Source organism: Coregonus clupeaformis, chromosome 33, assembly GCF_020615455.1.
Source record: "Coregonus clupeaformis isolate EN_2021a chromosome 33, ASM2061545v1, whole genome shotgun sequence".
NCBI lineage: Eukaryota > Metazoa > Chordata > Actinopteri > Salmoniformes > Salmonidae > Coregonus > Coregonus clupeaformis.
In genome coordinates, this window is record NC_059224.1 from 25,430,961 (window position 1) to 25,449,187 (window position 18,227).

Sequence of the window (18,227 nt, forward strand, 5' to 3'; positions counted from 1 at the left end):
GCTATAATGTAACAAAATGTGGAAAAAGTCAAGGGGTCTGAATACTTTCTGAAGGCACTGTAGATCCTGGATGGCAGGAAGTTTGGCCCTAGTGATGTACTGGGCCGTACGCACTACCCTCTGTAGCGCCTTACGGTCGGATGCCGAGCAGTTGCCATACCAGGCGGTGATGCAACCGGTCAGGATGCTCTCGATGGTGCAGCTGTATAACTTTTTGAGGATCTGGGGACCCATGCCAAATCTTTTCAGTCTCCTGAGGGGAAAGGTGTTGCACCTTTTTTACGAACAGTGTAGGGATCCAGTATGAATCAAATTATACTAGATTGATTGACTGTGTTTTAAGATAGTATCCAAAAATCATATGTTTTCATCTGTTGCAATTATGGTGAGTTGTAGAATATTTCTGCAGCTACAAGAAAGTGGGAAAACCTGGCAAGAGACACCTTTCTCCCATTGGTATTAGACCGCACTCTAAGGGAGAGACTGGAACAGGATTCTCCTGTTGAAAGACGGCCAACGCCCATTGCTAAAAGTGCTAAAGCTCCCACAGGACGACAGACAGTCTTATTTCTAGAGAAGTTAAACTAGAGAAGGACTACATGAGCATTGGTCGAAATATCTTCTTTTGACTTCCTGATTAAATTGTCTAACAAAGCTCCCCAGTGAGGGTTGATTTTAAAACATTCCCATTGAATAATAGTTCTTATTGATGTTTTTGACAAATATTAATTTGTCAACGCTCAACCAAGATCACAAATACTCATGACACTGAAACAGCAGGCGTAGCCTACTGTCTGCTTCTAAATGAACCCACATGTCATTCTCTTTTCCAATCCAAGACACAAAGCCATTCTAGAAGTTCAGTCAACACAATTAGAGACTCGGGGAGGATATCAACATGTCTTCATGACCTTATTTTCCTCTGTTTTCAGTAATGGAAATGTGCATGTGTCTGGATGGAGCTGATTAAGTTGCTTCTGGGAAGGAAGGCACATGTTTATTGCTTAGAGGGCGCTTGTCATTAATCATCCAGCATGCAGCTCATACCATACATACTCTGACACTTCACTGTAACCACTCACCATGGACGGCAATTTGTTCTGGCCCAGTGTATTTACATTTCTGATGGCCACCAGGTTTCTGTACAGTATTAAAGCAGGATGGATGGTAGAGATGGAAGAAGTGTGTCTGATGTTATCTTACTCATCTAAAGGGTGAAACATCAATTATCTGTGCTTCTGTTGGGATGAGGATCTGTAAGCCAGCTGTGGCGCCGGACCAAGGCCAAACCAAGCATCTCCATGGCATCACTCTCTCTCTCTCTTTCATCCATCTTCTCTCTTTCATCTCTCCTCTCTCTCATCTCTCCTCTCTCTCAGTCCTAATAAAGCTTGTTTCCAGTGTGTTAGATGCACCAGTATTGTACTGTAAGATATACACTGAGTCTACAAAACATTAGGAACACCTTCCTAATATTGATTTGCACCCCCTTTTGCCCTCAGAACAGCCTCGATTCATCGAGGCATGACCTACAAGGTGTCGGAAGCATTCCACAAGAATGCTGGCCCATGTTGACTCCAATGCTTCTAACAGTTGTGTCAAGTTGGCTGGATGTCCTTTAAGCGGTGGACCATTCTTGATCTTGCCTGGCACCTACTACCATACCCCGTTCAAAGGCATTTAAAATCTGTTGTTCACACTCTGAAAGGCACACATACACAATCCATGTCTTGTCTCAAGGCTTAAACATCCTTCATTAACCAGTCTCCTCCCCTTCATCTACACTGATTGAAGTGGATTTAACAAGTGACATCAATAATGGATCATAGCTTTTAGCTTGATTCACCTGGTCAGTCTATGTTATGGAAAGAGCAAAATAATTAAAATGTTTTGTACACTCGGTGTATGTCTGACTGTGTCCACTCATGTCATGACTAATGTTCTATACAGGGCTAACAAGGTTCCATTAAGTCCAAGTGCATTATCTTATTCATCACTGGCGGGGGTGAAGGTAAGACGTGCATTTGATGGTCCTGAATGGAGGGGCTCAATCTAAGCATGTCAGTGATGTCTTGTACTAACACTTCACTAAACCACAGTACTATGTAATAATGCATTTTCAATCACTTCATCTTGGGTTTAAAAATGTGAGAGGTTGTTTCAAGTGTATGCAATTAGCTTTCCCTAAAACAGCCCATAATCTCCCCCTGCTATGCGTCCTACTCCTGCTGAGTGTCACCAGAAAGACAGGCACAGCCATCCATAGAGAAGACCTTTAGTGGTAGGAACAGCCTTCTGTTCTGGTAGCTCTACCTGCTGTCATGGAAACTGCAGCGTACCACAGGGAGGGAGAGCAATGGGAGTGGTACAATGGGGGTCATGTAACCATTCAGAAGGCCTTGTTATTAAAGGAGCCAATAACTGCTCTGTAACAGGTTATTGGACAAAGTGGAGCCACACATGGGCTGTTGCTTCTATGGTTGGACTTTTTAAGAGCCTAAGTGCTTTTTAATTGGTTTCCTAAGTTGTTTTTGATGCTGCTTTTTTAATTCTATGAATCGCATTGTAATGGTTTGCCATTGTCAGAATGCTTTATATAATGTATCCACAAAATACAAAAAAACACATCCTGTCCAAGGTTACAGTGGTCTTCCCATTGTGTGAAAACTAATGGAGAGTGATACAGTACCTCCAACTGTCTCACTTGTTGATCAGATTACAATGGACATCCTCCACAATACCTTTGTTGTAAAAGACGGGAAGACACAAAGGTAAAGAAAAATGAAGTAAAAAATGAAGAGGCTTTCTTTAATTCTCCATCAAGACCAATAAAAAGAACAGTTGTTCTAATTGTTCATTCAAATATAATGTATTTATGTTTAGGGAGAATCGTGTAGCCTACAATGAGGACAGGACTGAACAGTTAAAAAAGCAGATACCAAAGTATAATTTTAAAGGTATCCATTGGCATGTCTTTGAAGGGTATTCCTATGACCAGTCGTTGATCTTGACTGATGTATGAAAAGCAAAAGCTGATAGAGAAACTGAATTAAAATTGGACCAGCCTCCCCAAACAGATAAGGATCACATGGGATGAAAACCAATGCATTTCCCTCAGCCAATTAATCCCCATCCCTCTGTCCACAGTCCGCACACTGTCTGGTCTCCCTCTAAAGGTAGCCTAATTAAACACAAATATTCTGCTTGGTTTTCTCTCTCTAGAAAGCTGCTGGTGAAAGGTGCTAACAATCAAGCCAGCAGATATTAATTTATTTTGTCAGTTCAGCAGAGGATTTCTATATATATTTCTTTCAATTATAGCCATATCAAATCCAGTGCCAATTAACGAGATTTCATTTAACTTAATTTGGCACACAGCACATGCCACTAGCAATTACAGTAAACACAAGGACAGGGTGTGTGTAACGAGTGTCAGTGTAATGCGGTGGATCGAAGTCAGGCGCAGGACACAGAACTCGAGGAAACGTACTTTACTGAACTTGAGTAAAGAAAACAACACAGCAATACCTTCACGCAGGAAGGAACTAACCCGCTCACCAAACGACACACGAAACGAAAAACAACCACGCACAAGACACATTGGGAGCACCTGGGTTAAATAGGGTAGGTGTTATTACACAAATGGGAAACAGGTGTGTGACATAGACAACAGGTGCAACATAGACACATATAACATAGATCGGCAGTAGCTAGTATTCCGGTGACGACGAACGCCGCAGCCTGCCCGAGCAAGGAGGAGGGGCAGCCTCGGCAGAATCCGTGACAGTACCCCCCCGCGACGCGCGGCTCCAGCTGTGCGTCGTCACCGGCCTCGGGGACGGCCAGGAGGACACGGCGCGGGGCGAGTCGGATGACTACGGTGGAAATCCCTCAACATGGAGGGATCGAGGATGTCACTCCTAGGGACCCAGCACCGCTCCTCCGGACCGTATCCCTCCCACTCCACGAGATACTGCAGGCCTCCCACCCGACGCCTCGAATGTAAGATGGAACGGACCGAGTACGCCGGTGCCCCCTCGATGTCCAGTGGGGGCGGAGGGACCTCCCGTATCTCAGACTCCTGGAGTGGACCAGCTACCACCGGCCTGAGGAGAGACACATGGAACGAGGGGTTAATACGATACTCAGGAGGAAGCTGTAACCTATAACATACCTCGTTCAATCTCCTCAGGACTTTGAAAGGCCCCACAAACCGCCGACCCAGCTTCCGGCAGGGCAGGCGAAGGGGCATGTTTCGGGTCGAGAGCCAGACCCGGTCCCCCGGTGCATACACCGGAGCCTCACTGCGGTGGCGGTCGGCGCTCGCCTTCTGCCGCCGATGGCCCGCTGCAGGCGCACATGGGCAGCATTCCAGGTCTCATGCGAGCGCCGAAACCATTCATCCACCGCAGGTGCCTCGATCTGGCTCTGATGCCAAGGTGCCAGAACCGGCTGATAACCTAATACACACTGGAATGGAGTAAGGTTAGTGGAGGAGTGGCTGAGTGAGTTTTGGGCTATCTCTGCCCAGGGGAGTAACGCCGACCACTCCCCCGCCGGTCCTGGCAATACGACCTCAGAAACCTACCCACCTCCTGGTTGACTCTCTCCACCTGCCCATTACTTTCGGGGTGAAACCCTGAGGTAAAGCTGACCGAGACTCCCAGACGTTCCATGAACGCCCTCCAAAACCCTCGAGGTGAACTGGGAACCCCGATCAGACACTATATCCTCAGGTATCCCATAGTGCCAGAAGACGTGTGTAAATAGGCCCTCAGCAGTCTGTAGGGCCGTAGGGAGACCGGGCAGAGGAATGAGGCAGTAGGACTTAGAAAACCGATCCACAACGACCAGGATCGTGGTATTCCCTTGTGAGGGAGGAAGATCCGTCACGAAATCCACCGATAGGTGGGACCACGGTTGTTGTGGAACGGGTAGGGGTTGCAATTTCCCTCTGGGCAGGTGTCTAGGAGCCTTACACTGGGTGCACACCGAGCAGGAAGAAACATAAACCCTCACGTCCTTAGCTAAGGTGGGCCACCAGTACTTCCCACTAAGACAATGCACTGTCCGACCGATACCAGGATGACGTGTGAGCCCAATAGATTAACCGATCGCGGACCTCCAGCGGAACGTACACACGACCCTCTGGACACTGGGGAGGAGTGCGTCCACTTCCCACACCACAGGTGCCACCAGACACGACGCCGGAAGTATGGGAGTGGGCTCCACAGAACTCTCCTCCGTGTCATACAGTCGGGACAGAGCATCTGCCTTAGCATTCTGTGAGCCTGGCCTGTACGAAAGGGTGAAACAAAAACGGGTGAGAAACATTGACCACCTTGCCTGGCAAGGGTTTAATCTCTTCGCCGCCCGGATGTACTCCAGATTGCGGTGGTCAGTCAAAATGAGAAAAGGGTGGTTAGCCCCCTCAAGCCAATGTCTCCACGTTTTCAGGGCTTGGACCACGGCCAACAGCTCTCGGTCCCCCACATCATAGTTGCGCTCCGCCGGACTGAGCTTCTTAGAAAAGAACGCACAGGGGCGGAGCTTGGGTGGTGTGCCCGAGCACTGGGAAAGTACTGCACCTATCCCAGCCTCCGACGTGTCCACCTCAACCGTGAAGGCCAAGGAGGGAAACCTTGATGAGCCAGCACTGGAGCCGAGGTAAACAGGCTCTTCAGACGATTGAAAGCCCTGTCCGCCTCAGCTGACCACCGCAAACGCACCGGTCCCCCCTTCAGCAATGAGGTAATGGGAGCCGCTACCTGACCAAAGCCCCGGATAAACCTCCGGTAGTAATTGGCAAATCCCAAAAATTGCTGCACCTCCTTCACCGTGGTTGGAGTCGGCCGATTACGCACAGCCGAAATGCGGTCACTCTCCATTTTCACCTCAGACGCGGACATGTGGTACCCTAGGAAGGAGATGGACTCCTGAAAGAACAAGCATTTCTCTGCCTTGGCATACAGGTCATGCTTCAACAGTCGTCCAAGTACCTTACGCACCAGGGACACATGCTCGGCCCATGTAGCGGAGTATATGAGGATGTCATCAATATACACCACTACACCCTGTCCGTGCAGATCCCTGAAAATCTCATCGACGAAGGCTTGGAAGACTGATGGATCATTCATCAACCCGTATGGCATGACGAGGTACTCATAGTGTCCTGAGGTAGTGCTGAAAGCCGTCTTCCACTCATCTCCCTCCCGAATACGCACCAGATTGTACGCGCTCCTGAGATCCAATTTCGTGAAGAAGAGCGCTCCGTGCATTGATTCCGTCATACATGCTATCAGAGGTAAGGGATAGCTGTACTTGACAGTGATCTGATTAAGCCCTCGGTAATCAATGCACGGGCGTAACCCACCATCCTTCTTCTTCACGAAAAAGAAACTTGAGGAAACAGGTGAAGTGGAAGGCCGAATGTATCCCTGTCTCAGCGATTCGGAGACATATGTTTCCATAGCCGCCTTCTCCGCCTGTGACAGAGGATACACGTGACTCTGGGGAAGTGCAGCACCTACCTGGAGATTTATCGCACAATCCCCTGGACAATGGGGTGGTAATTTAGTCGCCCTCTTCTTACTGAAGGCGAGAGCCAAATCGGCATACTCAGAAGGAATGTGCACTGTGGAGACCTGGTTTGGACTCTCCACCGTAGTAGCCCCCAAGGAAACCCCTACACACCTCCCCGAGCACTGACTGGACCATCCCTTGAGAGCCCTCTGTTGCCAGGAAATAGTGGGATCATGAGTGGTTAACCAGGGAAGTCCCAACACCACAGGATACGCAGGAGAATCAATCAGATAGAGACTAATCCTCTCCTCATGACCCCCCTGCATCCTCATAGAGAGTGGTGCGGTAACCTCCCTGATTGGGCCTGACCCTAGCGGGTGACTATCTAATGCGTGGACAGGAAAAGGCACATCAACACGAACAGTAGGAATCCCTAACCTAAGAGAATATTGACGATCAATAAAATTCCCAGCTGCGCCTGAATCTACTAGCGACTTATGCTGGGAATGAGGAGAAAACTCCGGAAACACAACCTCTATAAACAACTGACCAACAGGGAGCTCTGGGTGAGTCGGGTGCCTACTCACCTGAGATGGTCGACCAGTGCTCTGCTTACTGCCTCGACGCCCTGGGGACCCTCCCCAGCACCGAACCGCAGTGTGTCCTCTGCGGCCACAGTTGGTGCAGGGGACGGCCCCTCTCCTGGTCTCCCTAAGTGCAGCACCTCCGAGCTCCATTACATTTACATTTTAGTCATTTAGCAGATGCTCTTATCCAGAGCGACTTACAGTTAGTGCATACATTATATATTTTTTTCCCCCTGTGGGAATCGAACCCACAACCCTGGCATTGCAAACGCCATGCTTTACCAACTGAGCTACATCCCCTGCCGGCCATTCCCTCCCCTACCCTGGACGACGCTGGGCCAATTGTGCGCCACCCCATGGGTCTCCCGGTCGCGGCCGGCTACGACAGAGCCTGGATTCGAACCAGGATCTCTAGTGGCACAGCTAGCACTGCGATGCAGTGCCTTAGACCACTGCGCCACTCGGGAGATTCCATGGGTGTAGAGTCGGAGGTGCTGGGGGATGGAATGAATGAGCCCTGATCAGAACGTCCGCGGGTCTCCAACAGGTTATCCAGCCTGATGGACATCTCCACCAGTTGGTCCAGATTGAGATTGGTATCCCTGCAGGCCAGTTCCCGCCGAACGTCCTCCCTTAGGCTGCACCGATAGTGGTCGATCAGGGCCCTCTCATTCCATCCGGCACTGGCTGCCAATGTCCTGAACTCCAGCACAAAATCCTGGGCGCTCCTCCTCTCCTGTCATAGGTGGAACAGACGCTCGCCCGCCGCTCTCCCCTCTGGTGGATGATCGAATACCGCCCGGAAGCGGCGGGTGAACTCCTCGTAGCGGACCGATGCAGCGTCAATTCCTCCCCACTCGCCGTTGGCCCACTCGAGCGCCTTCCCCGATAGACAGGAGATGAGGGCGGACACGCTCTCGTATCCCGAGGGCGCCGGATGGATGGTTGCCAGGTAGAGCTCTACCTGGAGCAGGAAACCCTGACACCCGGCTGGTGTACCGTCATATGCCCTCGGGAGCGAGAGCCGAATCCCACTGGGCCCAGGTGGAGAAGAGGTGGACTGTGGTATGGGTGGTAGAGTGGTTGGAGGAGGTGTGGGAAGGCCACCTCTCTCCCAACGGTCCATCGTGTTCATCACCCTCTCCATGGCGGTGCCGAGCGCCCGGATGACACTCTCCTGTCGTTGAAAACGTTCCTCCATAGATTCGGACTGACGAGCTGTACCTGCTGACACCATAGATGGTGCGTGGTTCTGTAACGAGTGTCAGTGTAATGCGGTGGATCGAAGTCAGGCGCAGGACACAGAACTCGAGGAAACATACTTTACTGAACTTGAGTAAAGAAAACAACACAGCAATACCTTCACACAGGAAGGAACTAACCCGCTCACCAAACGACACACGAAACGAAAAACAACCACGCACAAGACACATTGGGAGCACCTGGGTTAAATAGGGTAGGTGTTATTACACAAATGGGAAACAGGTGTGTGACATAGACAACAGGTGCAACATAGACACATATAACATAGATCAGCAGTAGCTAGTATTACGGTGACGACGAATGCCGCGGCCTGCCCGAGCAAGGAGGAGGGGCAGCCTCGGCAGAATCCGTGACAGTGTGTTACTGACTCACTGACTCTAGAGGGGAGGAGATGTCTCTTTGCATTTAGCACTCAGCTACTGTACATTACTACTTGGTATCCGCTCTCTGCTCCTCATCTCAGGTGCTGACTTTACATAAGCCCAATAAAGACCAGTCTGAATCTGGCCCTAAGAAATATCACTCCTTCATAATAAAACAATAAGCAGCTACTTCAAAACAGCTTTGCCCAGCTCCTGTGAATGTATTTATTTTCTCTCAGTCGTGGGACTTGTGGACATCCCAGTTGACATGATGGCCTTGCAGTGTTGAGGAGGTGTGAAGATGCTGTTTCAGTGTAAACAGGCTGATGAGACAGCAACACCAGCCAGGGCATGGGTCCAACCACAAAATCAAGAATAAGACTGGTGATTGGACAAAACCCGAAGTGACATGGTAGTCACACAGAGCCCCCAGCTGCTGCTGGGTGGCGTGGGAACTGGGAAGGCCTGTTGGCAGCTGGCAGTCTCACCCGCAACTCTCAGTATAGCCAGTCCTGAATGAGTAGGGCAGAAAGCTATTTTTCCACTGGTGTGGATGGACAGACGATGGACCAGATCACCCCATGACATCTGGGCCAGCCAGGTACACAATGACATTACTGGGCTGCCTCAGATATGCCACATGGGGAGACACATTTCTAATCTTACACACTCAGTACTATGGACTCCCTAGGCCTAGTCCCCACCAAGACAAGTCATAGTACTTGGGCCATGGATAGTGTCGCATATAAGGGCGATCAATAACTGTGACTGTGGTCAATAACCATGGATACATGAATGTGAAATGAAACTAATAAAGAATGTGTGTAGCTCCATCTGGCTCTATGGAAACAGATACTGAATAGAAATACTGTATGATCAAATAATAACGGTGACTCAGTCAGTGAATGGCACTGGCAGTGAACAACACAGTAGGCCTACTTCACTTTTCTAACACGGGCCCGAGCAGCTCCTGGCTCCTCGCCTTTCAGATGCACCTGCTATGAAAGGGATCTGTGGGGCCTGGGCTCCACAGGTCTCATTAGGTTCAGGGGAGGATAGCGTGGAGATCAATGTTATGCTGATGCTGTGTCGTGCCTGATGTGTGCCATTCCACTGTGGAAATGGAAATCATTACTATACAGATCCCATTACTGACTCCCATTAGATCCTCTAACTCCTTGGTGCAGATACGGTACAGTGGTATCTCTACAAAGACAGAGGCATGCATAGAGGGAACTCCAAATGGGACCTATTGCCAGCCCAGCATCCCCTCTTGACAATTAGGAGATGAGGAAGGGTTGAAGATAAAGGAGGAGAGGGAAGAAGAGAGGGCATATAAACCCAAATTGCAAAATCCATTTTAAACAGCAGTGTTGCAATTACTGAGACTCTAGGGAGGAAGCATCTGACTGAGATTCTCAATGAATTAATCTTAATAGAGGTGAAGAGATGAATGGGACTAATAGTTTACTGATAAAATTTATTTTTAATGTATTTTATCTATCATTATTATGATATGCATCTCATAAAATGTGTATTAATGATATACACTATATCAAATACCATTTTATTTGTCACACGCGCCGCATACAACAGTGAAATGCTTACTTACAAGCCCTTAACTAACAATGCAGTTTTAAGAAAGAATACCAAAAAAATAAATAAGAAATATAAGTAATAAATAATGAAAGAGCAGCAGTAAAATAACAATAGCGAGGCTATATACAGGGGGTACCGGTACCGAGTCAATGTGCGGGGGCACCGGTTAGTCAAGGTAATTGAGGTAATATGTACATGTATGTAGAGTTATTAAAGATACTATGCATAGATAATAAACAGAGAGTAGCAGCAGTGTAAAAGAGGGGTGGGGGGCAGTGCAAATAGTCTGGGTAGCCATTTGATTAGATGTTCAGGAGTCTTATGGCTTGGGGGTAGAAGCTGTTTAGAAGCCTCTTGGATCTAGACTTGGCGCTCCGGTACCGCTTGCCGTGCGTTAGCAGAGAGAACAGTCTATGACTAGGGTGGCTGGAGTCTTTGATAATTTTTAGGGCCTTCCTCTGACACCGCCTGGTATAGAGGTCCTGGATGGCAGGAAGCTTGTCCCCAGTGATGTACTGGGCCGTACGCACTACCCTATGTAGTGCCTTGCGGTCCGAGGCTGAGCAGTTGCCATACCAGGCAGTGATGCAACCCGTCAGGATGCTCTCGATGGTGCAGCTGTAGAACCTTTTGAGGATCTGAGGATCCATGCCAAATCTTTTAAGTTTCCTTAGGGGGAATAGGCTTTGTCGTGCCCTCTTCACGACTGTCTTGCTGTGTTTGGACCATGTTAGTTTGTTGGTGATGTGGACACCAAGGAACTTGAAGCTCTCAACCTGTTCCACTACAGCCCCGTCGATGAGAATGGGGGCGTGCTCGGTCCTCTTCTTTTTCCTGTAGTCCACAATCCTCTCCTTTGTCTTGATCATGTTGAGGGAGAGGTTGTTGCCTGGCACCACACGGCCAGGTCTCTGACCTCCTCCCTACAGGCTGTCTCGTCGTTGTCGGTGATCAGGCCTACCACTGTTGTGTCATTGGCAAATTTAATGATGGTGTTGGAGTCGTGCCTGGCCATGAGTGAACAGGGAGTACATGAGGGGACTGAGCACACACCCATGAGGGGCCCCCGCATTGAGGATCAGCGTGGCGGATGTGTTGTTACCTACCGTTACCACCTGGGGGCGGCCCGTCAGGCAGTCCAGGATCCAGTTGCAGAGGGAGGTGTTTAGTCCCAGGGTCCTTAGCTTAGTGATGAGCTTTGAGGGCGCTATGGTGTTGAACGGTGAGCTGTAGTCAATGAATAGCATTCTCACATGGGTGTTCCTTTTGTCCAGGTGTGAAAGGGCAGTGTGGAGCGCAATAGAGATTGCATCATCTGTGGATCGGCCACACCCGTTGCTGACAGGTGTATAAAATCAACACACAGCCATGCAATCTCCATAGACAAACATTTGCAGTAGAATGGCCTTACTGAAGAGCTCAGTGACTTTCAACGTGGCACCGTCATAGGATGCCACCTTAACAACAAGTCAGTTCGTCAAGTTTCTGCCCTGCTAGAGCTGCCCCAGTCAACTGTAAGTGCTGTTATTGTGAAGTGGAAATGTCTAGGAGCAACAACGGCTCAGCCGTGAAGTGGTAGGCCACACAAGTTCACAGAATGGGACCGCTGAGTGCTGAAGCGCGTAGCAAGCAAAAATTGTCTGTCCTTGGTTGCAACACTCAATACAGAGTTCAAAACTGCCTCTGGAAGCAACCTCAGTACAAGAACTGTTTGTCGGGAGCTTCATGAAATGGGTGTCCATTGCCGAGCAGCCTCACACAAGCCTAAGATCACCATGCGCAATGTCAAGCGTCAGGTGAAGTGGTTTAAAGCTCGCCGCCATTGGACTCTGGAGCAGTGGAAATTAGTTATCTGGAGTGATGAATCACGCTTCACCATCTGGCAGTCCGACAGACAAGTCTGGGTTTGGCGGATGCCAGGAGAACGGTACCTGCCCCAATGCATAGTGCCAACTGTTTGGTGGAGGAGGACTAATGGTCTGGGGCTGTTTTTCATTGTTCGGGCTAGGCCACTTAGTTCCAGAAAAGCGAAATCCTAACGCTACAGCATACAATGACATTCTAGACAATTCTGTGCTTCCAACTTTGTAGCAACAGTTTGGGGAAGGCCCTTTCCTGTTTCAGAATGACAATGCCCCCATGCACAAAGCGAGGTCCATACAGAAATGGTTTGTCGAGATCGGTGTGGAACAACTTGACTGGCCTGCACAGAACCAGACCTCAACCCCATCGAACACCTTTGGGATGAATTGGAACGCCGACTGTGAGCCAGGCCTAATTGCCCAACATCAGTGCCCAACCTCACTAATGCTCTTGTGGCTGAATAGAAGCAAGTCCCTGCAGCAATGTTCCAACATCTAGTGGAAAGCCTTCACAGAAGACTGGAGGCTGTTATAGCAGCAAAGGGGGGACCAACTCCATATTAATGCCCATGATTTTGGAATGAGATGTTCGATGAGCAGGTTTCCACATACTTTTGGTTATTAGTGTATGTCTAACAATTTCTATCACTAATTCACTTAATTGTGTATTTTGCTATAGTTTAAAGTTATAGCCTCTCTTTCACGTAAACCAGCTACCAGAGTTGACACTGGCAAAGAAGGGAACAGTTCTCCACAGGACTGGTTTGCACGACGCTAACCTAACGTAGCAGGCGAAAAAGAAACGCCTGCAACTAGTGTACATGACCCACATTCTGGTCATGACGAGAAGAGAAATCACTGTCCTAGGAGGTTCTCTTCTGCACTGTTCAGTACATTTGGAGGAGGAGTTAAGATGGAGTGTCACCTTGTTATTATTGGAAACAATTTCAGAGAGCAAGCTGGCAAACCTGCCTTTGCTAGCTGCTACCCACATAATAGAATCTCCGACAAAGTTGACACCAACAAAATTGGTATGTGGAAGTGCCTTCAAAAAAGCTATCCCGTGAATATTGAAAGTTTAAGTTAGTGCTTCCTTGAATACTTGCTCGGAAAGCTCAGTGTTTTCCAGTCGTACGCTAATCCGTTTCACCAGGGACTGTAAACAGCGAGGCACTCATCCAAAAGCGGAAGTTACGTCACAGGCTTCCGGTCTGGAAGCACGCTTTCCACTGTGCTCAGAGGGCACTTTCCGTACTGCAGTTTATCTGAAGTACTGCCAAAAAGACAATTCCCATAGATGGCCCCATAGAGAAGTTACATTTTTCTAGTCCAAATAAGACACTGTAGTCATCACCTTTGTGCACAAAATAACCATTTAATTATTCAAATAATTGTTGCGGAGGCCGTATTTTTTAAAAATCACTTACATCCGAAGATATTGTACGTGTTCAAGTGCATCAAAACCGTGATGTATCATGGGTAAAATGTGACCGACTGACTGATCTACAAATAATATTGAGTAGTTATTTATGATGCAAATTGAGTCAGATTGGTCAGTCTCATCTTGCCTATAAAGTTATCTGCAATGTCGAACACGCCCATTAACATTTTATATTCATACAATGTCTGTCAAGATTTTTAATGACGTAAAGATGACGTCGTCGCTCCTTGCGCTGCTCCCTGTGCGCAATGAGTGCTAGTGCGCAGACAGAGTAGTCCCAGTAAAACCGGAACTAGCAAGATGGCAGCAACCACGAAACGGTGTATGCGAACATGAGTAGATTATGTTGAAAACAACGGTCCCCTTTGAGGGTGGCATGACGCTGACTCGAGGTTGAGAACTTTACCAAAAATAGCAGCATTGTGCCAACGAGTCATTTCTATCAGTTTTATGGCCTCACTTTTCTGCTTATGCCTATGGCCAGCCATGCTAATGTTACAACCACGTCCCAAGCATCAGTGGTGTATTCATTACATCTTGCAACGGAAACCGTTTAAGAACCAACCAGAAGCAAACAGAGCAAAGGGAACGAAGCGGGCAGGGACCTACCTGAATTGTCCAAAATAAACTATATTTTGTGTTACAAAACGTTTTCCATTTGGAGTAAACGGTATCTGTTGCAAAACGTTTTGCAACAGAATCTGCTAAATGAATACACCCCAGGTGTGCATAAAGGTGAGTTCAGACATTTACAAAAAAGAAAAACCAAATAATAATACAACTACAATGATAATAAAAACGAATTTGTGATTAAAGTAAAACGTTTGCAAAAAGTATGCAAATATGCAGTTCTAAGAAAAACAGTGCCATATGCTTACTGTATGCTTTCGACAGTTGTTACTACACATGGTGTGATAAAAAAAAGGTAGCTAAATCAAAGTGTAAACTCACCTAACCCTGGAACAAACGTGTTGAGAAATAGGCATATTACTGCTACTGGGAATGGCATGTATGGAATAGCTGCACGCAAAGGTCCTTTCTTCTCTCGTACTTGGACCACAACTCCACTGGTCGAAGAAGTAACTCCCTTTTCATTCATCTCTGTGTCTTTCTGGTCCATCTTGAGCGCAAAACACGCAAAGTGTGAAATATTTATCACACTGTTGATTTTCTCTCTGTCAAAGACTCCCTTGCGCAACCAGGATGAGCACACCTCTCCAGAAATGACCAACTGAATGAAGTGGACTGTGTGTGTACGAACGTAGCACAAGCACGGAGTATCTGCTCCTTTGCACAGTTTTGCGAACACTAGCGGACTGACTACTTTCTGTAGGTTACATAGCCTGATAGATTTAAAGCGGCAGTACCCTGCTTGGTGTTTCAAAATACCACCAATGAATCCCACCGAGACACCTGGAATTAGGCTAATAATAAGAAGAAGAAGATGAAGAAATAAATACAACAAATAATATTAGTTGTATTTATATTCATATTATGGACTGCACAACTAATGTCATTTTGGGTAGCAGAGAACACTGAATTTGAAACATATATGTTCCTCTAGCTAAACCTATCCCCTGCAGATTCACATGTGTATTAAACACACATCATCATGGGCTGTTAAACTATTAAAAGCAGTTTTTAAATGCTAGCTTTGTGCACACACATTACCTTTACTTCACGTCTGGGGCAGCGCCTGCCCATTTTGTGGGACTCATTAGCTAACAACAGACAGGTGTAAACCACAGACAGGTGTGCGCACAAAGCGGGGGAAAAACAAAAAACATTGGCATCCATATTAGATTTTGATTTGGGGAGGGGGGGTAGCATCTAAAAACTGGATTTAATAGATTCTTGTTCACTGCTCTGTGATGCAAATGGCGATTCTCCAATCAGAACCGTCTACCGATTATGGATGTAGCTTCGGACACAGGACAAATGCTGCTAGGTAGCAGGTACATTCATTGGACCATGAGTTATCTCAAACGCAATCGCTACGGAATGCCCTTAGACCTCGTCTCATTAATTCATGAAATAATGAATCAAAGGTCTAATATTGGGCTAGGTGAGATAGAGAAAGAGAGAGAAAACAGAGAGGGAGAAAAAGGTGAGACAGCTTGACATGTAATAGATTCTTTAGGCTTTCCTGAGCCTTTTAAATGACCCAGTGGTCTCCCAGCCCTGCTCCTTGGCTGCTGCTGTGTAATCATGCCTGATGTCTCAAGTGGGCCCACAGATCAAAGCTGACATTACTGGGGCTCTAAATCACAGAGCTGTCCTATCAGAGCTCTGCGTAGCACCTTGAGTTTACACTATAATTAATGGGTTACTCTTAAAAGGGCAGTATGAGTCCAAATCAAGGGCACTGCCCCAGAGACACGAGGACAGTCATTGGATATGACTGGATGACCTCTCACTCTGACCTTAGGACAGGGCCCCTCTGCCTTATTAGAAATCACCACTGATATTTCTCTCTGATAGGCTGGTTTATTGAGCGTGACCTTCTATGTCCATGTTGTAAGAGGGTTATAATGCCAGGTAGATTGTAGAGGTTATGCCTGAAGTGCTTCTGTTCTGCGGGATTGGTGTAATTTGTCCTGCCAATTAGCCAAATGGCATTAATGGGAATAGAAGTGAATCACTGGGTTGGGTTCCTTCCTCCATGCATAGGCCTAATTAGGTTAACATTGTCTTATTGACATGATTGCTTTGTAATGTATTTTTATGATATTAATACGGAATCCCCTAATAAGAATTGGATAATCTAAACTGGACTCTTCTAATAAGGTACCAATGGTATCAATTCCAATATGTTACTGTATAACATACTGTATAATAATACAAATTTGGGGTATGGAACAATTTTAATCATTTATAAGTGTAGAATTGTTGGCAGAATTTGAACATTGATTTTGTGTGGTGAGACTGTAGAGGGGTCGTGCCTGTTGCGTCCATTTGATATTTTATGTAGAAATGATCCACCAATACTGCATTTTAAAAGCCTGTTAAATCAGATTAAGTGCCTTTTAATATAGACCACATGGAGAATTCAATACATCTGATTTTTTATATGAATAAAAGCTTGCTAAAGTGCCAAAATTCATCATTTTGAAATTTCTCTCCTCAACCCTGTATCACTTCTAGGTTGATTTTAACGTAATCCCCACATTTCTCCAAGTTTCACCATCATTGTGAAGTCATTTCTGAAAATTATGATTTATTTATTGTGATAAGTGATTCATTTACATCTGTCCCTCATTTTAAGGTCAACCCTGTTACGTGAACTGAACTCTTGTTTTAATATGGTGAAACTATTCCTATTTAAATATTATTTCCAAAAGAAACATTGAACATCTAATAGTCAAACCATAGAGTAAAAGCAGGTGAGCTGGTTCTACTCTTTCTGGCAATTTTCAGGTGTTTTGTGGTGGAAACCTGAGATAGACATGCTAGATTTTTTGGGGTGAAGCTTGCATTCAATTGCCACTCCCTGATGCACACAACAAGCTTCCATTCCCAATGTCACAAGGGACCCTGTTACTTTATTTGGCACAAACGTGTTTTTTATGAAGTTGAACATTCTTTATGACAGAATGTTAAAATTAGGTGAAATCCCAACGTTTTTTTGGACCAAGTTACACTTATCAAAAGGCACCAAATTAGTGAAACGACCAAAAGGTCGAGCAGACTTTACTCAGACTAGCCACTCTGAAATAGATATACCGGTAGTTCATCAAGGACTGGACAAGGAAATGCAATTGTCAATTCTCAGTAAATATTCATAACCTAACCCCCCAAAGATTGTCACTTTTTATCACCACAAGGTTGTTTGTTGCCTAGCAACAGTGAAAACTGTAGGTAGAAGGGGCCATATTGATCTAGGGGGTTTGGGGTATCTCGCCTCTTGTCATGTGTGTGGGATTTGTGTCATTAAAACTATAAGGTAATATGCTGAAATCCCTGCGACACAGCCCCAAAGCATTTCAAACATGCATTGCATCCATTTAAGAAGCACACATTTGGATTTTATAAAGATTGGTTGGTCTCACCATAGAATTATAAATAATTATCTTTCCCTGGTTGCTTCTGTGTGTCGCTCTGGATGGGAGTCTGTTAGATGACTAATGTGATGTAGATGTTGAGTGGCTTCACTGCAGGTAGATTGTATGTTTTAACTTTTCAGTATAAAAATTAAAAATACATTAATAATAATACATTATATATATACACACTACCGTTCAAAAGTTTGGGGTCACTTAGAAATGTCCTTGTTTTAGAAAGAAAAGCATATTTTTTTGGTTAGAGCCAGTTTTGTCACGGTCGTTGAGAGACGGGTCATACCAAGGTGCAGCGTGGTATGCGAACATGTTTATTAAACTGAATACACACTGACAGAACAACAAAAGGCAACGAAACGTGACGTCGGATGGCTATACACAAACAAGCCAAACTCACCGAAACACAAACAAGATCCCACAACCCAGGCAGGAAAACTGGCTGCCTAAGTATGATCCCCAATCAGAGACAACGAGCGACGGCTGCCTCTGATTGGGAATCACACCCGGCCAAACATAGAAATACAAATACTAGA

General features: G+C 46.5%; 1 protein-coding gene across 2 annotated transcripts in view; it reads right to left on the reverse strand.

Annotated features, from left to right (window-relative positions):
• LOC121549277 (protein stum homolog) overlaps window positions 1-14,940 on the reverse strand; it is a 49,619-nt gene extending 34,679 nt beyond the window's left edge. Inside the window, exon 1 of one of the 2 annotated variants that reach the window (XM_041861136.2) lies at window positions 14,588-14,940. In XM_041861136.2, the coding sequence (XP_041717070.1) occupies window positions 14,588-14,756 (169 nt within the window). In that variant the 5' untranslated portion in view covers window positions 14,757-14,940. The remainder of the gene's footprint in view (window positions 1-14,587) is intronic. The other variant, XM_041861137.2, reaches the window with a different exon arrangement.
• Window positions 14,941-18,227: the final 3,287 nt, after the last annotated feature.